General features: G+C 40.3%; 1 protein-coding gene across 9 annotated transcripts in view; it reads left to right on the forward strand.

Moving 5' to 3' along the window:
* pla2g7 (phospholipase A2, group VII (platelet-activating factor acetylhydrolase, plasma)) overlaps window positions 1–14437 on the forward strand; it is a 75773-nt gene that overhangs the window by 30848 nt on the left and 30488 nt on the right. For all 9 annotated transcript variants that reach the window (XM_072251292.1, XM_072251286.1, XM_072251288.1 and 6 more), the window contains one exon: window positions 10424–10492. In XM_072251292.1, coding sequence (XP_072107393.1) covers window positions 10424–10492 — 69 coding nt within the window. The remainder of the gene's footprint in view (window positions 1–10423; window positions 10493–14437) is intronic.

Consider the following 14437-nt stretch of genomic DNA (forward strand, 5'->3'; position numbering starts at 1 on the left):
TTAATCCTGACAGGAACATACAAATTCTGCACTTTCAAAATTTCTCCTTTGAAGGCTTCTCACCTACCGATCTCATCTTTGCCAGAGAACAACCTGTCCCAATCCATGCTTTTGAGATCCTTTCTCATTTCTTCAAATTTGGCCTTCTTCCAGTTCAGAACCTCAACCCTAGGACCAGATCGATCCTTGTCCATGATCAAGTTGAAACTAATGGTGTTATGATCACTGGAACCAAAGTGCTCCCCTACACAGACCTCTGTCACTTGTCCTAACTCGTTTCCTAACAGGAGATCCAATATTGCATCCCCTCTAGTTGGTCCCTCTATATATTGATTTAGAAAACTTTCCTGAACACATTTTACAAACTCTAAAGCAACATAGAAAGGGGAGATAGCCAACATAGATAGGGGAGGCAAGATAGAATTCCAATAGACATGAGACTGCCTTCAGACTCCCTCTCTTTACCTGCCTTCATTTTGTTTTTCCCTTTCTTGTTTGACATAGTCTTCCAACACCACCCGCCCCCACCACCCTGTCAATACCAGCCTGTTATCTTTCACCCCTTCTCAATCCTCCAGTTGCCTGAGAATTTTTTCTTGCCACCTCCCTTCTCTGTGCTGGCCACCTTGCCTCTCGGATTTCAGTCCTTTTGCAGGGATTTGACCTGAAACACGGACAACTTATTTCCACCCACCATTGCTGCTCGACCCACTAAGTTCCTCCAGAAGTTTGTTGCTCTGCTGCTTAGGAATTTTGTTATCAGTGCATAGGCTTTAGTAAGCTCCATTTACTGTATATTCCACAATTTGCTCTGAGCAGCATCAATTTAAATTTACTTGTGTCTCTGTATAATTCATATTTGCCTGATTTGTTTGGGGGGGAGGGGAAAAAAGGGGGAAAATTGTCCATGGGTTTCCTTCCTAATTCATACAATTTCAGGACTATATCCATGAAGCAAGCTATTTTAAGTGGTTTGTCTGCCATGATGGTGAAGGCAATACGGTTTTGGCTTTCACTAGCTATCTTATTCTTACAGCAAGCAGCTGCAGAATTATGGGGTAGACCGATTTCCTTCTCAGCTGTTACTATTCTAAGAACCATGGAGGAGGGGAGAGGATGATTCTAACCGTACTTCTCAGCAGAGCTTGTTGCTAGTCCATTACAAATGCCACATGAATTCTTAACATGAGGAAACAGTGAAAGCCTTTGGGTTAGGATACATTAATGCAGGTTCAATTCTGTTCACCACTTGCGCATTGCAAACCTGTTGCTCATGTAAATTGGTGTCACACTTCCATGTTGCAATATCCCAATGATGGCCTTAGTGTTTTGGAGTTCTTGAGAACTTTGCTAGCTGAGCATTAAGTCTCAAGTTCAATGCATAAAATGTTGTTTATTAGTTAACAAATCTTGTTCTTTTTTTGACTTTCCTCTCAACCCATCCGGAATCTGTGATTGCTACATTTCAATCAACTGAATTCAACTTTTTCCCATTGTTGCATCGAAGTTTGGCCATTGTTATTCCCAATTTCATTTTATCCTGTCGTCAAAATTCTGATTTGCTTATAAATATTACTGATAATCAGGATATTGTCCAAGATGCTACTAGAATTCTAAATCAGCCAAGACGGGGCTCTGCTATACACGATTAGATCTAAACTGACACCAGCAAGTAAACTTTTCTGTGGTATATATAAGGGGTTAAAATTACAAATGATCCACAAGAATTTAATGAAGTACCTTGTATTAAAATTAGTTGCCACCTCATTGCACTGAATTTAATTTATTTCCCTAAGCATTTTCTTATATATATGCGTAAGTAAGTAGTGCACTAAAAAAAAGTGAGATAGAGTTCATGGGTTCAATGTTCATGAAGAGGGGAAGAAGCTGTTCCTGAATCGAGTGTGTCACTTCTGAGGACAGTGAGAATCATAACATAAATTTTTAGATTAGAGCACCCAAGCTGACATGATTAAGCATTATTAAAGAAACATTCTTTTCCTAGGAATATATTAGTTTATCTGGATATTCTGATGGTTGACAAGCTAAATTTAAATACTGTTGACAGTGTTACATTGCTTGCATTTCATTTCCTATACCTGAGCATCAAAGCCCCAAAGAACATTCCCTTCTGTGTAAAGAATGGTTCCCATGGGTGGTTATCATTTTACTCAGTACTTGTGCAATTTAAGCCTGGCTGTAATGAATCTTTTTGTTTATTCTAAATTCCTACTCTTAAGATCTCCTCAAACTTGTTCCCCTAGAACCAGCATATGTTGTAATTCTTGCCATGCTAAGCCATCAGTTAGAAATTCAATTATGGAACATTTGTATCATTGGTCTAGAGATTCTTATTAATGGCTGAACTAGGGAAATTCATATCATTTATTGTAGGTGAAAAGAGGTTTTCATGCGGTAAAAACAAATTTTATCTCTGGCAGTTTGCTTTATTTGCAGAACCACACTTTGCTTGCTAGGATGGTGGAGCAAAAATAAAGTATTTTTAAACTGCAGCTGTATTATGAATTTCACAAGCCTTACCGAAAAAGGCTCTCATGAAAGAATATGAGAAAAAAATAAGTAAATATTCTCAGTAAGCAAAAATTATGCAATTTCGATGAATAGCCATAGAAAAATAGGAATAGAGGAAGTTGTTCAGTCCTTTAAACCTACTCCATCTTTCAACACACATTTTGGTATATCATTTCCCTTCTCATTTTTCTCACTTCCCTGATCCTACTAGTAATACTTTTACTTTATTGTCGTCAAACAATTGATACTAGAGCGTACAATCATCACAGCGATATTTGATTCTGCTCTTTGCGCTCCCTGGAGTACAAATCGATAGTAAATATAGTAAAAATTTAAATTATAAATCATAAATAGAAAATAGAAAAGGGAAAGTAAGGTAGTGCCAAAAAACCAAGAGGCAGGTCCGGATATTTGGAGGGTACGGCCCAGATCCGGGTCAAGATCCGTTCAGCAGTCTTATCACAGTTGGAAAGAAGCTATTCCCAAATTTGGCCGTACGAGTCTTCAAGCTCCTGAGCCTTCTCCCGGAGGGACGAGGGATGAAAAGTGTGTTGGCTGGGTGGGTCGTGTCCTTGATTATCCTGGCAGCACCACTCTGACAGCATGTAGTTTAAAGTGAGTCCACCGACGGAAGATTGGTTTGTGTGATGTGCTGCCCTGTGTTCACGATCTTCTGCAGCTTCTTCCGGTCTTAGACTGGACAATTTCCATACTAGGTTGTGATGCACCCTAGAAGAATGCTTTCTACGGTGCATCTATAGAAATTAGTGAGGGTTTTAGGGGACAGGCCAAATTTCTTTAGCTTTCTCAGGAAGTAAAGGCGCTGGTGGGCCTTCTTGGTAGTGGACTGTACTTGGTTGGACCAAGTCAGATCATTTGTGATATTGACCCCGAGAAACTTAAAGCTTTTGACCTGTTCCACTTGCGCACCACCAATGTAAATGGGGTCGTGCGGTCTACTACTCCTTCTGAAGTCAATAATCAATTCCTTCATCGTGCTGACGTTGAGGGATGGGTTATTGCCTTCGCACCATGCCACCAGGTTCTTAATTTCCTCTCTGTACTCAAACTCATCTGGAATAAACCTACCTCCTTTATAAATAGACCAGTGACTTGGTCTCCTCCTTCCTGTAGTATAAATTTTCACAGGCTTTTCAGCCTCTGGGTGAAGAAATTTTCTCCTGATTTAATTCCAAATGGCATACCCTCCTACTTGTAAAGAGCATTGAAACTGGCCCGCCAGTCTAGTAAATCCATGCTAAACCTTAACCACCCACTTACACTAATCCTTCACTAATCCCATTTTTTGAATTGGTCTGTGTGCTCAACCCTTCTTACCCCCCCCCCCCTTTCTGCCCCCAGATTCTACTACTTACCCTTTTGGATGTGGGAGGATACCAGAGCCCAGAGTACTGGGACAAAATCCATGCAGTCACAGGGAAAGCTTGCAAACCAGACACACAGTGTGCATTATGTCAGACTGAACCCAGGTGTCCGGCACTGAGGCAGCAGCTCTACTAGCTGTGCCCATGTGCTCTGTAAACTGCAGATGTGACCCTTGCTTCTGGCCACTCCAACCATCGAGAAGATCTTCCCTGTATCTAGAGTGCTCAGTCCTATCCGAATTTTAAAGTATTTCATGAAATCATATTCTTCTGTACAATAGTGAATTTAGTCCTAACTGACCCAATCCTGCCATTCCAGGAACCAGCCATTCCTGTTACACTCCTGCTATAGCAAAGTCATTCTTCCTTAGACAAAATTCCAGGTCAGGTCTCACCAAGGCCCTAGGCAACTTCAGTAACACATCCTTGTTCCTGTACTCAACTTATGGCACTGAAGATTAATGTACCATTTGTCTTCCTAGAAAGCTTCATTTCAGTGACTGGTTTATAAGGATGCTCAGGCTTCTTGCACCTTCCATTGTTCCCAATCCCCAGTCAGATAATATTCTGACTTGGGATTCAAAAAAATTGTAGAAGCTGGAAATCAGATATTAAAACAGAGAATATCAGAAATACTCAGCAGTTCAGACAGCATCTTTTGGAAGAGAAATAGGAGTTTTAGGTTAAAAACTGCTTCAGAAGACCTGTTTAGATAGATAGATAGACATACTTTATTGATCTCAAGGGAAATTGAGTGTCGTTACAGTTGCACCAACCAAGAATAGAGTATAAATACAGCAATATAAAACCATAAATAATTAAGTAATAATATGTAAATTATGCCAGATGGAAATAAGTTTGGATCAGTTATAGACCATAAGATATAATAGGAGTCATTTGGCCCATTAAGTCTGCTCTGCCATTCAAACATGGTTGATTTTTTTAACACTACTTCCTTTACCATTCAGGGATCCATCAATCCCTACCTTAAATACACCGATTGATGAGGATTCCACTGCCCTCTGCTATGATTTTGATAGATTCACTATACTCTGGCTGAAGAAATTCCTTATTTGTTTTAAAGGAATGTCCCTTTATTCTGAGGCTGTGTCTCAGTTCTGATTATGTGTCTTCAGGCTGAAATGTTAACTTCTGTTTCTCTTTCCACTGATGAGTAGGTTACATGGTCGGCACAACATTGTGGGCTGAAGGGCCAGTAATGTGCTGTAGATTTCGCTGTTCTATAATGCTGCAAGACATGTTGTTTCAGTATTTTCTGTTTTTATCATAATCATTCTTTCTGTTTTTAGAACCAAAACTGAGTGGCCTCGCGTCCCAGTCACTGTGTACTGCATCCTTCTCTTTTTAGAGTAATAAGGGTCATAGAACACTACAGCACAGAAATGGGCCCTTCAGCCCATCTAGTTTATGCCAAATTATAAATTTGCTTAGTTCCATCGACCTGCACCTGGACCATAGCCCTCTGTTTCCCCTCCCATCCATGTACCTTTCAAAATTTCTCTTAAATGTTGAAATCGACCCTGCATCCACCACTTCTACTGGCTGCTCATTCCATATTCTCCTTATCCCTAAGTGAAGAAGTTCCTCCTCATGTTCCCCTTAAACATTTCACCTTTCACCCCTAACCCATGACCACTGGTTATAGTCTCACCCAATCTCAGTGGAAAAAGCCTGTTTGCATTTATCTTATCTCTTCCCCTCATAATTTTGTATAGCTCTATCCAGCCATATTTTTTTTAAAGCATAAGTCTTTTGTCTTTGCTAAGATATTGCAATTTTTTCTGAGGATAGAAAACATCAGTAGAAGCTTATTTTCCAATGATCCCATGTTGCCAAATATCTGCCTAAACTCTGAAAATCCCTGATAAACCAGTGAGTATTGCATGGAGAATTATCCAATGGCCAATCTTATTTTTCCTGTCCCAGTCGTCTTGTCCAGCATTCCACCAGGGGGTAATACAGTCGGCCCTCCTTATCCACGGGTTCCGCATGCGCGGATTCAACCAACCACGGATTGGGAAAACCCGGAAGTTCTCTCTCCAGCACTTGTTGTTTGAGCATGTACAGACTTTTTTTTCTTATCATTATTCCCTAAACAATACAGCATAACAACTATTTACATAGCATTTACATTGTATTAGGTATTATAAGTCGGAACAGGTACATACAGTATTATTTAGCGTCAGTTAGTCAAATGTTTGTCTCAGTATATAGTATATATTTTACCTTCCTATGCATATAAAACACTTAAGAAATGTATGTATTTCAATAATTAAACCACTGCATTGCTTAGTAATAATTGTAGCTTTCATTGGGGTAGGGCCTTTCACATGCTCCATTATTCTCACTTTATCCTTTAAAATTGTTCCGATCATTGACTGACTATACCCTAACGCTTTTCCAATGACTGATGGCATTTCACCTCCTTCCGATCGCTTTATTATTTCCACTTTATTTCAATCGTGATCGTTTTCCGTCAACAGAACAGGAACACTGCGGATTCAGCAGCAGCTGGAGGCGGTGGGTCTCAAGCTCCCTCGGGTCCTAAAGTCCACCCGCACTGAGACAGGTTAAATAAGGGACTTGAGCATCTGCGGGGGTTCCCAGAACCAATCCCCCACGGATAAGGAGGGCCAACTTTATATGTAGCTTGAAAGTAAGAAGTGTTAATTTGGGGAAGAATTAGTAGTACGAAGCAAGCATTTAGAAAAACTACAGCCCAATACAGGCCCTTTGGCCCACAATGCTGTGCCGAACATGTACTTACTTTAGAAATTACCTAGGGTTACCCATAGCCCCCTATTTTTCTGAGCTCCATGTACCTATCCAGGAGTTTCTTAAAAGACCCCATCATATCCGCCTCCACCACCATCGCTGGCAGTCCATTCCACGCACTCACCACTCTCTGCGTAAAAAACTTACCCCGCCATCTCTTCTGTACCTAATCCCAAGCACCTTAAAACTGTGCCCTCTCACGTTAACCATTTCAGTCCTGGGGAAAAGCCTCTGATTATCCACACAATCAATGCCTCTCATCATCTTATACAACTCTATTAGGTCACCTCTGATCCTCCATCGCTCCAAGGAGAAAAGGCCAAGTTCATGCGACCTATTCTCGTAAGGCATGCTCCCCAATACAGGCAACATCCTTGTAAATCTCCTCTGCACACTTTCTATAGTTTCCACATCCTTCTTGTAGTGAGGTGACCAGATCTGAGCACAGTACTCCAAGTGGGTCTGACCAGGGTCCTATATAGCTGCAACATTACCTCTCGGCTCTTAAACTCAATCCCATGATTGACGAAGGCCAATGCACCATATGCCTTCTTAACCACAGAGTCAACCTGTGCAGCAGCTTTGAGTGTCCTATGGACTCGGACTCCAAGATCCCTCTGATCCCCCATACTGCCAAGAGTCTTACCATTATTACTATGTTCTGCCATCATATTTGACCTACCAAAATGAACCACCTCACACTTATCTGGGTTGAACTCCATCTGCCACTTCTCAGCCCAGTTATGCACCCTATCGATGTCTCGCTGTAACCTCTGACAGCCCTCCACACTATCCACAACACCTACAACCTTTGTGTCATCAGCAAATTTACTAACCCATACCTGCACTTCTTCATCCAGGTCATTTATGAAAATCACGAAGTGAAGGGGTCCCAGAACAGAACCCTGAGGCACACCACTGGTCACCGTCCTCCATGCAGAATATGACCTGTCTACAACCATTCTGCCTTCTGTGGGCAAGCCAATTCTGTTATCCACAAAGCAAGGTCCCCTTGGATCCCATGCCTCCTTACTTTCTCGATAAGCCTTGCACGGGGTACCTTATCAAATGCCTTGCTGAAATCTGTATATACTACATCTACTGCTCTTCTTTCATCAACGTGTTTAGACACATCCTCAAAAAATTCAGTCAGACTTGTAAGGCACAACCTGCATTTGACAAAGCAATGCTGACTATTCCTAATCATATTATGCCCCTCCAAATGGTCATAAATCCTTACTCTCAGGATCTTTTCTATCAACTTACCAACCACTGAAGTAAGACTCACTGGTCTATAATTTCCTGGGCTATCTCTACTGCCTTTCTTGAATAAGGGAACAACATCTGCAATCCTCCAATCCTCCGGAACCTCTCCTGTCCCCATTGATGATGCAAAAATCATTGCTGGTGGCTCAGCAATCTCCTCCCTTGCCTCCCACAGTAGCCTGGGGTACATCACGTTCCGTCCAGGAGACGTATCCAACTTGATGCTTTCCAGAAGCTCCAGCACATCATCTTTCTTAATGTCTATGTGCTCAAGTTTTTCAATCCACTGTAAGTCATCCCTACAATTGCCAAGATCCTTTTCCATAGTGAATACTGAAGCAAAGTATTCTTTCAGTACCTCAGCTATCTCCTTTGGTTCCATACACACTTTTCCACTGTCACACTGTCCTATTCTCTCTCTTGCTCTTCACATACTTGTTGAATGCCTTGGGTTTTTCTTTAATCCAGTTCGCCAAGGCCTTCTCATGGCCTCTTCTTGCTCTCCTAATTTCATTCTTAAGCTCCTTCCTGCTAGCCTTATAATCTTCTAAATCTCTATCATTACCTAGTTTTTTTGAACTTCTCATAAGCTTTTCTTTTCTCCTTGACTAGATTTTCAACAGCCTTTGTACACCACGGTTCCTGTACCCTACCATCCTTTCCCTGTCTCATTGGAACGTACCTATGCAGAACGCCACACAAATATCCCCTGAATATTTGCCACATTTCTGCCACACATTTCCCTGAGAACATCTGTTCCCAGTTTATGCTTCCAAGTTCCTGCCTGATAGCTTCATATTTCCCCTTACTCAAATTAAACATTTCCCTAACTTATCTGTTCCATCCCTCTCCAATGCTATGGTAAAGAGGATAGAATTGTGATCACTATCTCCAGAATGCTCTCCCACTGAAAGACCTGACACCTGACCCTAACCCTAACCCTAATACCAGATCATTTACAGCCTCTCCTCTTGTAGGCTTATCTACACAATATGTCAGGAAACCTTCCTGATCACATCTAACAAACTCCACCCCATCTAAACCCCTTGCTTTAGGAAGATACCAATCAATACTTGGGAAATTAAAATCTCCTACCACGACAGCCCTGTTATTATTACACCTTTCCAGAATCTGTCTCCCTCTCTGCCTCTCAATGTCCCTGTTACTATTGGGTGGCTGATTTCTTGATTGAATAGTTAAGTTGTAGAGTAGATGAACTGGTATGTTGAAGGACTGGTATACCAGTTGCCCTACACAATGTGTACAGTTTTGTTTGGTATGTCTAGGGACATAATGAGGAGAGTGGGCAGAAGATGAACAGCCCTCTCCTCTTCCCCGTTCCCCCACCTTGCTAAAATAATAACTGAGCATAAATGTATTTGTGTTTGTTTAAGAAATCCTTCCAAAAAGGTCAAATTTAAATCAGTATCATAGTTTACAGTGAAGAAACAGGCCCTTCAGTCAACTGGTCCATTCTGATCATGCTGCCCCTCCAAGCTAGTCCCATTTGCCTGCATTTGGTCTACACACCTGTACATTTCTTTTAAAAGTTCTTACTGTATCTGTCTCAACCACTTCCTCTGGATCTTAGTCACATAATCTATCATGTTCTGTCTCTTTTGTAAAAAAAAAAATTCTCTCTCAAGTTCCCACTATATCTTTCCCCACTATGCTACTAGTTCTTGATTCCCCTATCCTGGGAAAAGGATTGAGTGCATTCACTTGAACTGCCACTCATGATTTTGTACACCTACAGATCACCTTTCAGTCTCCTATACTCCAAGGAAAAAAGAGCTAGCTTGTTTAATTGTACTTGTAAATCTTCCTTACACTGTTTCTAATTTAATGATATCTTCTTTATAGCATAGTGATCAAAACTGAATATAAAAATGTATATACAGGCATCTTGTACAACTGAACAAACAATTCAAACTTCTACACTCATTGCCCCGAATGATGAAAACCAGTGTGCTACAAGCCTTCCACCTCCCTGTCAACCTGTGACTCCACTTTCAGAGAACCATGTACCTGAACTCCAAGGTCCCTCTGTTCAACAGCATTTCCCAAGGCCCTACCATTCACTCTGAAAATGTTACCTTGATTATTTTTATTTTACCTTGATTATTTTTATTTTACCTATTTGCAATGCGCTAAATCCCTTCTTTGGTCCGGATACACTATCAGTGTGTTGTATTCTGCTATTGAAGTCAATGGAATGAATTTTAGAGACAAAGTGCAATGTGTTGCACCAACTGAGGGTGACTTTCCAGTCGTGCCAGCACTGGTAGTCAAAAATTATGTCAGTGCTACACATTTAGAAGAATACTTGCTAATCTACTAATTGACCTAAATTATCCATGGGGTTTCCTGTGCTAGGGTAGAGATTGCTGGGTTAAAATACTGTAGATCAAGGCACTTTTAATCTGAATGTATTCTCTCTGTAGGACTCTTTATTCAGCCATATGCATTGAAATAGCTTCGCGGGGATTTGTAGTAGCTGCTGTGGAACACAGGTAAGGAATTCATTTGCTAAAATCTAATAAAATGAATGTGAACAATTTTGCAATCAGATTGTTCATAAGACGTGTAGCATACTGTAACATAGAATAGTTTTGTGGTTAATCTTGCACTAATAAAGTTTGTTGGCTGTAGTCATTAATTGTCCTTCTTGCTGGCCAGCATGTTTGAAGATCTTGACAAATTTCATGGTAGGAAATGAATCAAAGAACTGTTTGAAAATGATTCTGCTTTACAGTATCCAGATTCTATTCCTTATCATTTGCAAGATTTCAGTATCTGTTTTACTAAGTTGATGAGTTACTGAGATGATATGTACTCAAGTTCCTAATGTGATCTCAATTTTGATTTGTGGAGCAGAATAGGTTCTTGGATAGGAAAGAAACACAAGTCTGCACTGATCTTGAGGTGTAATAAAGGGTCACCCTCACTCTCAGACATCTTGCCTCAGAACTCTTGTCTCTGCTGAGAATCTTGAGTTTATAACTGGAAGAATAAATAAGTGAGAACGTGTGTTAATTTAGTCTATTTGTAAGTTTTGAATACCTGTAATAAGGTGCCTCAGAAAGATTGTTAAACAGAATTAGAGCAAGTAAAATTAAGGCTGAGATATTGGCATAGGTTGAAGATTGGTTAATGGACAAGAAACAGTAGGAATATTACTGGCCGCTTCAGGTTGGTAGCTATGACTAAGGGATATCACAGGGATTGTTAGAGAAGAGTAAACATTCCAAATCTGGCAATAAAACCATTGTCCTTTCCTCAATTTTTCCTGACCAGGGAGCTTGGCCTCTGCATGTTGAAGGCCTCTACAGAAGATTTCAAAAGTTGCATTAATTTCAGAGAATGGATTTGTCACAAATTCACCCAAACTGTCTCTTTTGAGCTGGGAAGGCTGGAAGCAATTGATGTTGAATTTGTGAACCTCAATATTTTTATTTTCCCATGTATCCATTCCTGTGGGTTAAAATTGACTGCTTGGTAAAATTTCTACCATGATCCACTGAATAACAGACAGGCTGAAAGGGTCTGATAGCCTGTTATTGCTCCTGGATCTTTAGTAAGAGTGGATGCTAGAAGGGCAGAGAGTGAGCCTCAAGCTGCTATTGCAAACTTGGTGTGGCTGCATGTAGGAGATCATACAGCTTTTTGTGAGAATGAATCCTAGAGGAATCTGAATGTGAGGTAGCTAATAAAGATGACCCTGTTTAATTGAGGGGCAATGTCATCTCATCATTACTTGGAGATTGGAGCAATGGGCAGCATCCAGTGGTATCCAGAAGGTAATGATGGAAGCAAGTAGGTGAAACCAGTTAAAAATATATGAAATCTGTGATCCAAGAGGATAGACTAGTCAACATGTGGACAGTTCAAGGTGTAATAAAGACAGTGAACCATAGTCTCACAATTACATTTGTACTTTTGACCACAGATTTGGGTAGTTCTCCAGAATAAAAAAATATTTTGTCTAATCTATGAGAAAATGCAAAACAAACATTGTTGTCCTGCATGTAATAAGATTTTGTCTGATGTAAGGAAAAGAAGAACAAAAAATTGTACTCCAAAGACCTCAAATAGTACTTAAAATAGTTGTCTTATAGATACAGTTTTTTTTCTAGAATAATAGATAGCAAGTGCATCAAGACAACAGAATTCCAGCATCATCAATTTGAGGCAATGCTGGTACAGTGCACAATAATTAAAACTGTGTGTATACTAACTAGAATATAAAGCACTTTGCAGTTGGCTGTTTGTTTAATGCCTGCCTTTAAACATTTTCTGAACCTTTGTGCAGAGAACATAACTGTTCAACTCTTGTCCTTTTGTGCAGGCCTTTTGTACAGGGAACTCCCATGTTACAACCGTTTGGGTAAGGGAAATTCACACTGAGAAAATTCACACATCTCAAATTTTTGAGTAGTGATGTGGGATAAAATGCATTCTCATGGAATTTGTGGGAGAGCAGTAAGGCTGGTTTGGATAAACTTCTATTAGATGGAAATAAGGACATTCAGTCAGGTACATTGTCACAGTGGAGGGAATCTTCAAAGTATCCCTTCCAATGGGTGCTGACCAGATGTCTATCATTGAAAAGTTCACCTCTTCTTCTCAATAGGATGAGTCATTGGGTATTTGAGCCATGGATGGCCTTGACAACAACAAATGATTTGCAGATTTTGTGTTGTCAGAGTCGTTAAACTTCCTCTACCCATGTTACTTTGTTGGTTTTCTGTTGGGCTTCCTTAAGCTTGTAGCAATGGCAGAGCATCCATATAATTAGACTTAAGCCAGCAGGTATGACAGTGGAGTAGAGGGAATTACAGAAGCATGAGAGAGGAGTTGGCCAGAATTGATTGGAAAAGAACAGTGGCAGGGATTACAACAGAGCAGCAATGGCTGGAATTTCTGGAAGCAATTCGGAAGGTACAGGATATCTACATTCCAAAGAGGAAGAAGTATTCTAAAGGAAAGATGACACGACCGTAGCTAACAAAAGAAGTCAAGGCCAACAGAAAAGTCAAAAAGAGGGCATAAAATAGAGCAAAAATTAGTGGGAAGTTAGAAGAATGGGAAGCTTTTAAAAACGAACAGAAGGCAACTAAAAAATTCATTAAGAAGGTAAGGATGGAATACAAAAGTAAGGTAGCCAATAATATTAACGAGGATAATAAAAGATTCTTCAGATACATAGAGTCTAATGGAGAGGTGAGAGTGGATATCGGACCACTGGAAAACAATGCTAGAGAAGTAATAATGAGGGACAAGGAAATGACAGATGAACTGAATAAGTATTTTACATCAGTCTTCACTGTGGAGTCACTAGCAGTATGGTGGAAGTTCCAGATGTCAGGGGTCATGAAGTGTGTGAAATTACCATAAATAGAGAGAAGGTTCTTGAGAAACTGAAAAGTCTGAGGGTAGATAAGTAACCAGGTCCAGTTAGTATACAGCCCAGGGTTCTGAAAGTAGCGGTTGAAGAAATCATGGTGGCATTAGTAATGATCTTTCAAGAATCACTAGATTCTGGAATGGTTCTGGAACACTGGAAAATTGCAAATGTCAAGAAAGTTTATGACAAGCCAAGTACATGGCATTGATATTTTGTGGTACTACCATCACTTTATGTCTGTGTTGCAACTTCTAATTAAACTTGACAATGACACAGAAATAACTAAAATCCATATATCTCTGCAATTTGGACATTTTCCTATATTCATTTTAGTTTTTCATCACTGTATTTTGGAATCAAGAAAGGGAGAGAGGCAGAATAAATTATGGGCCCGTTAGTCTAAGCTCAGTGGTTGGGCAGATTTTGGAGTTGATTATTAAGGGTGAGGTCTCAGGGTACTTGGAAGCGCGTCATAAAATAGGCTGTAGTCAGCATGGTTTCCTCAAGGGAAAATTGCGCCTGACAAATCTGTTAGAATTCTTTGAAGAAATAACAAGCAGGATAGACAAAGGAGAATTGGTTGATGTTGTATGCTACAGTTGTTATGGAGGATTTCAACATGCAGGTAGACTGGGATAATCAGGTTGGTACTGGACCCCAAGAAAGGGAGTCTGTGGAGTGCCTCCGAGTTGGATTCTTCGAGCAGCTTGTACTGGAACCTACCAGGGAGAAGGCAGTTCTGGATTTAGTGTTGTGTAATGAACTGAATTTGATAAGGGAACTCGAGGTAAAGGAGCCATTAGGAGGTAGTGACCATAATATGATAGGTTTAATCTACAATTTGAGAGGGAGAAGGGAAAATCGGAAGTGTCAATGAAAAAAAAGTGTCAATATTACAGTTGAATAAAGGAGACTATGGAGCCATGAGGGAGGAGCCGGCCAAAGTTGACTGGAAAGATACCTAGCAGGGGTGACAGTGGAACAACAATGGCAGGTATTTCTGGGAATAATACAGAAGGTGCAGGATCAGTTCATTCCAAGGAGGAAGAAA

The sequence above is a fragment of the Mobula birostris genome, chromosome 2, assembly GCF_030028105.1.
Source record: "Mobula birostris isolate sMobBir1 chromosome 2, sMobBir1.hap1, whole genome shotgun sequence".
Lineage (NCBI taxonomy): Eukaryota > Metazoa > Chordata > Chondrichthyes > Myliobatiformes > Myliobatidae > Mobula > Mobula birostris.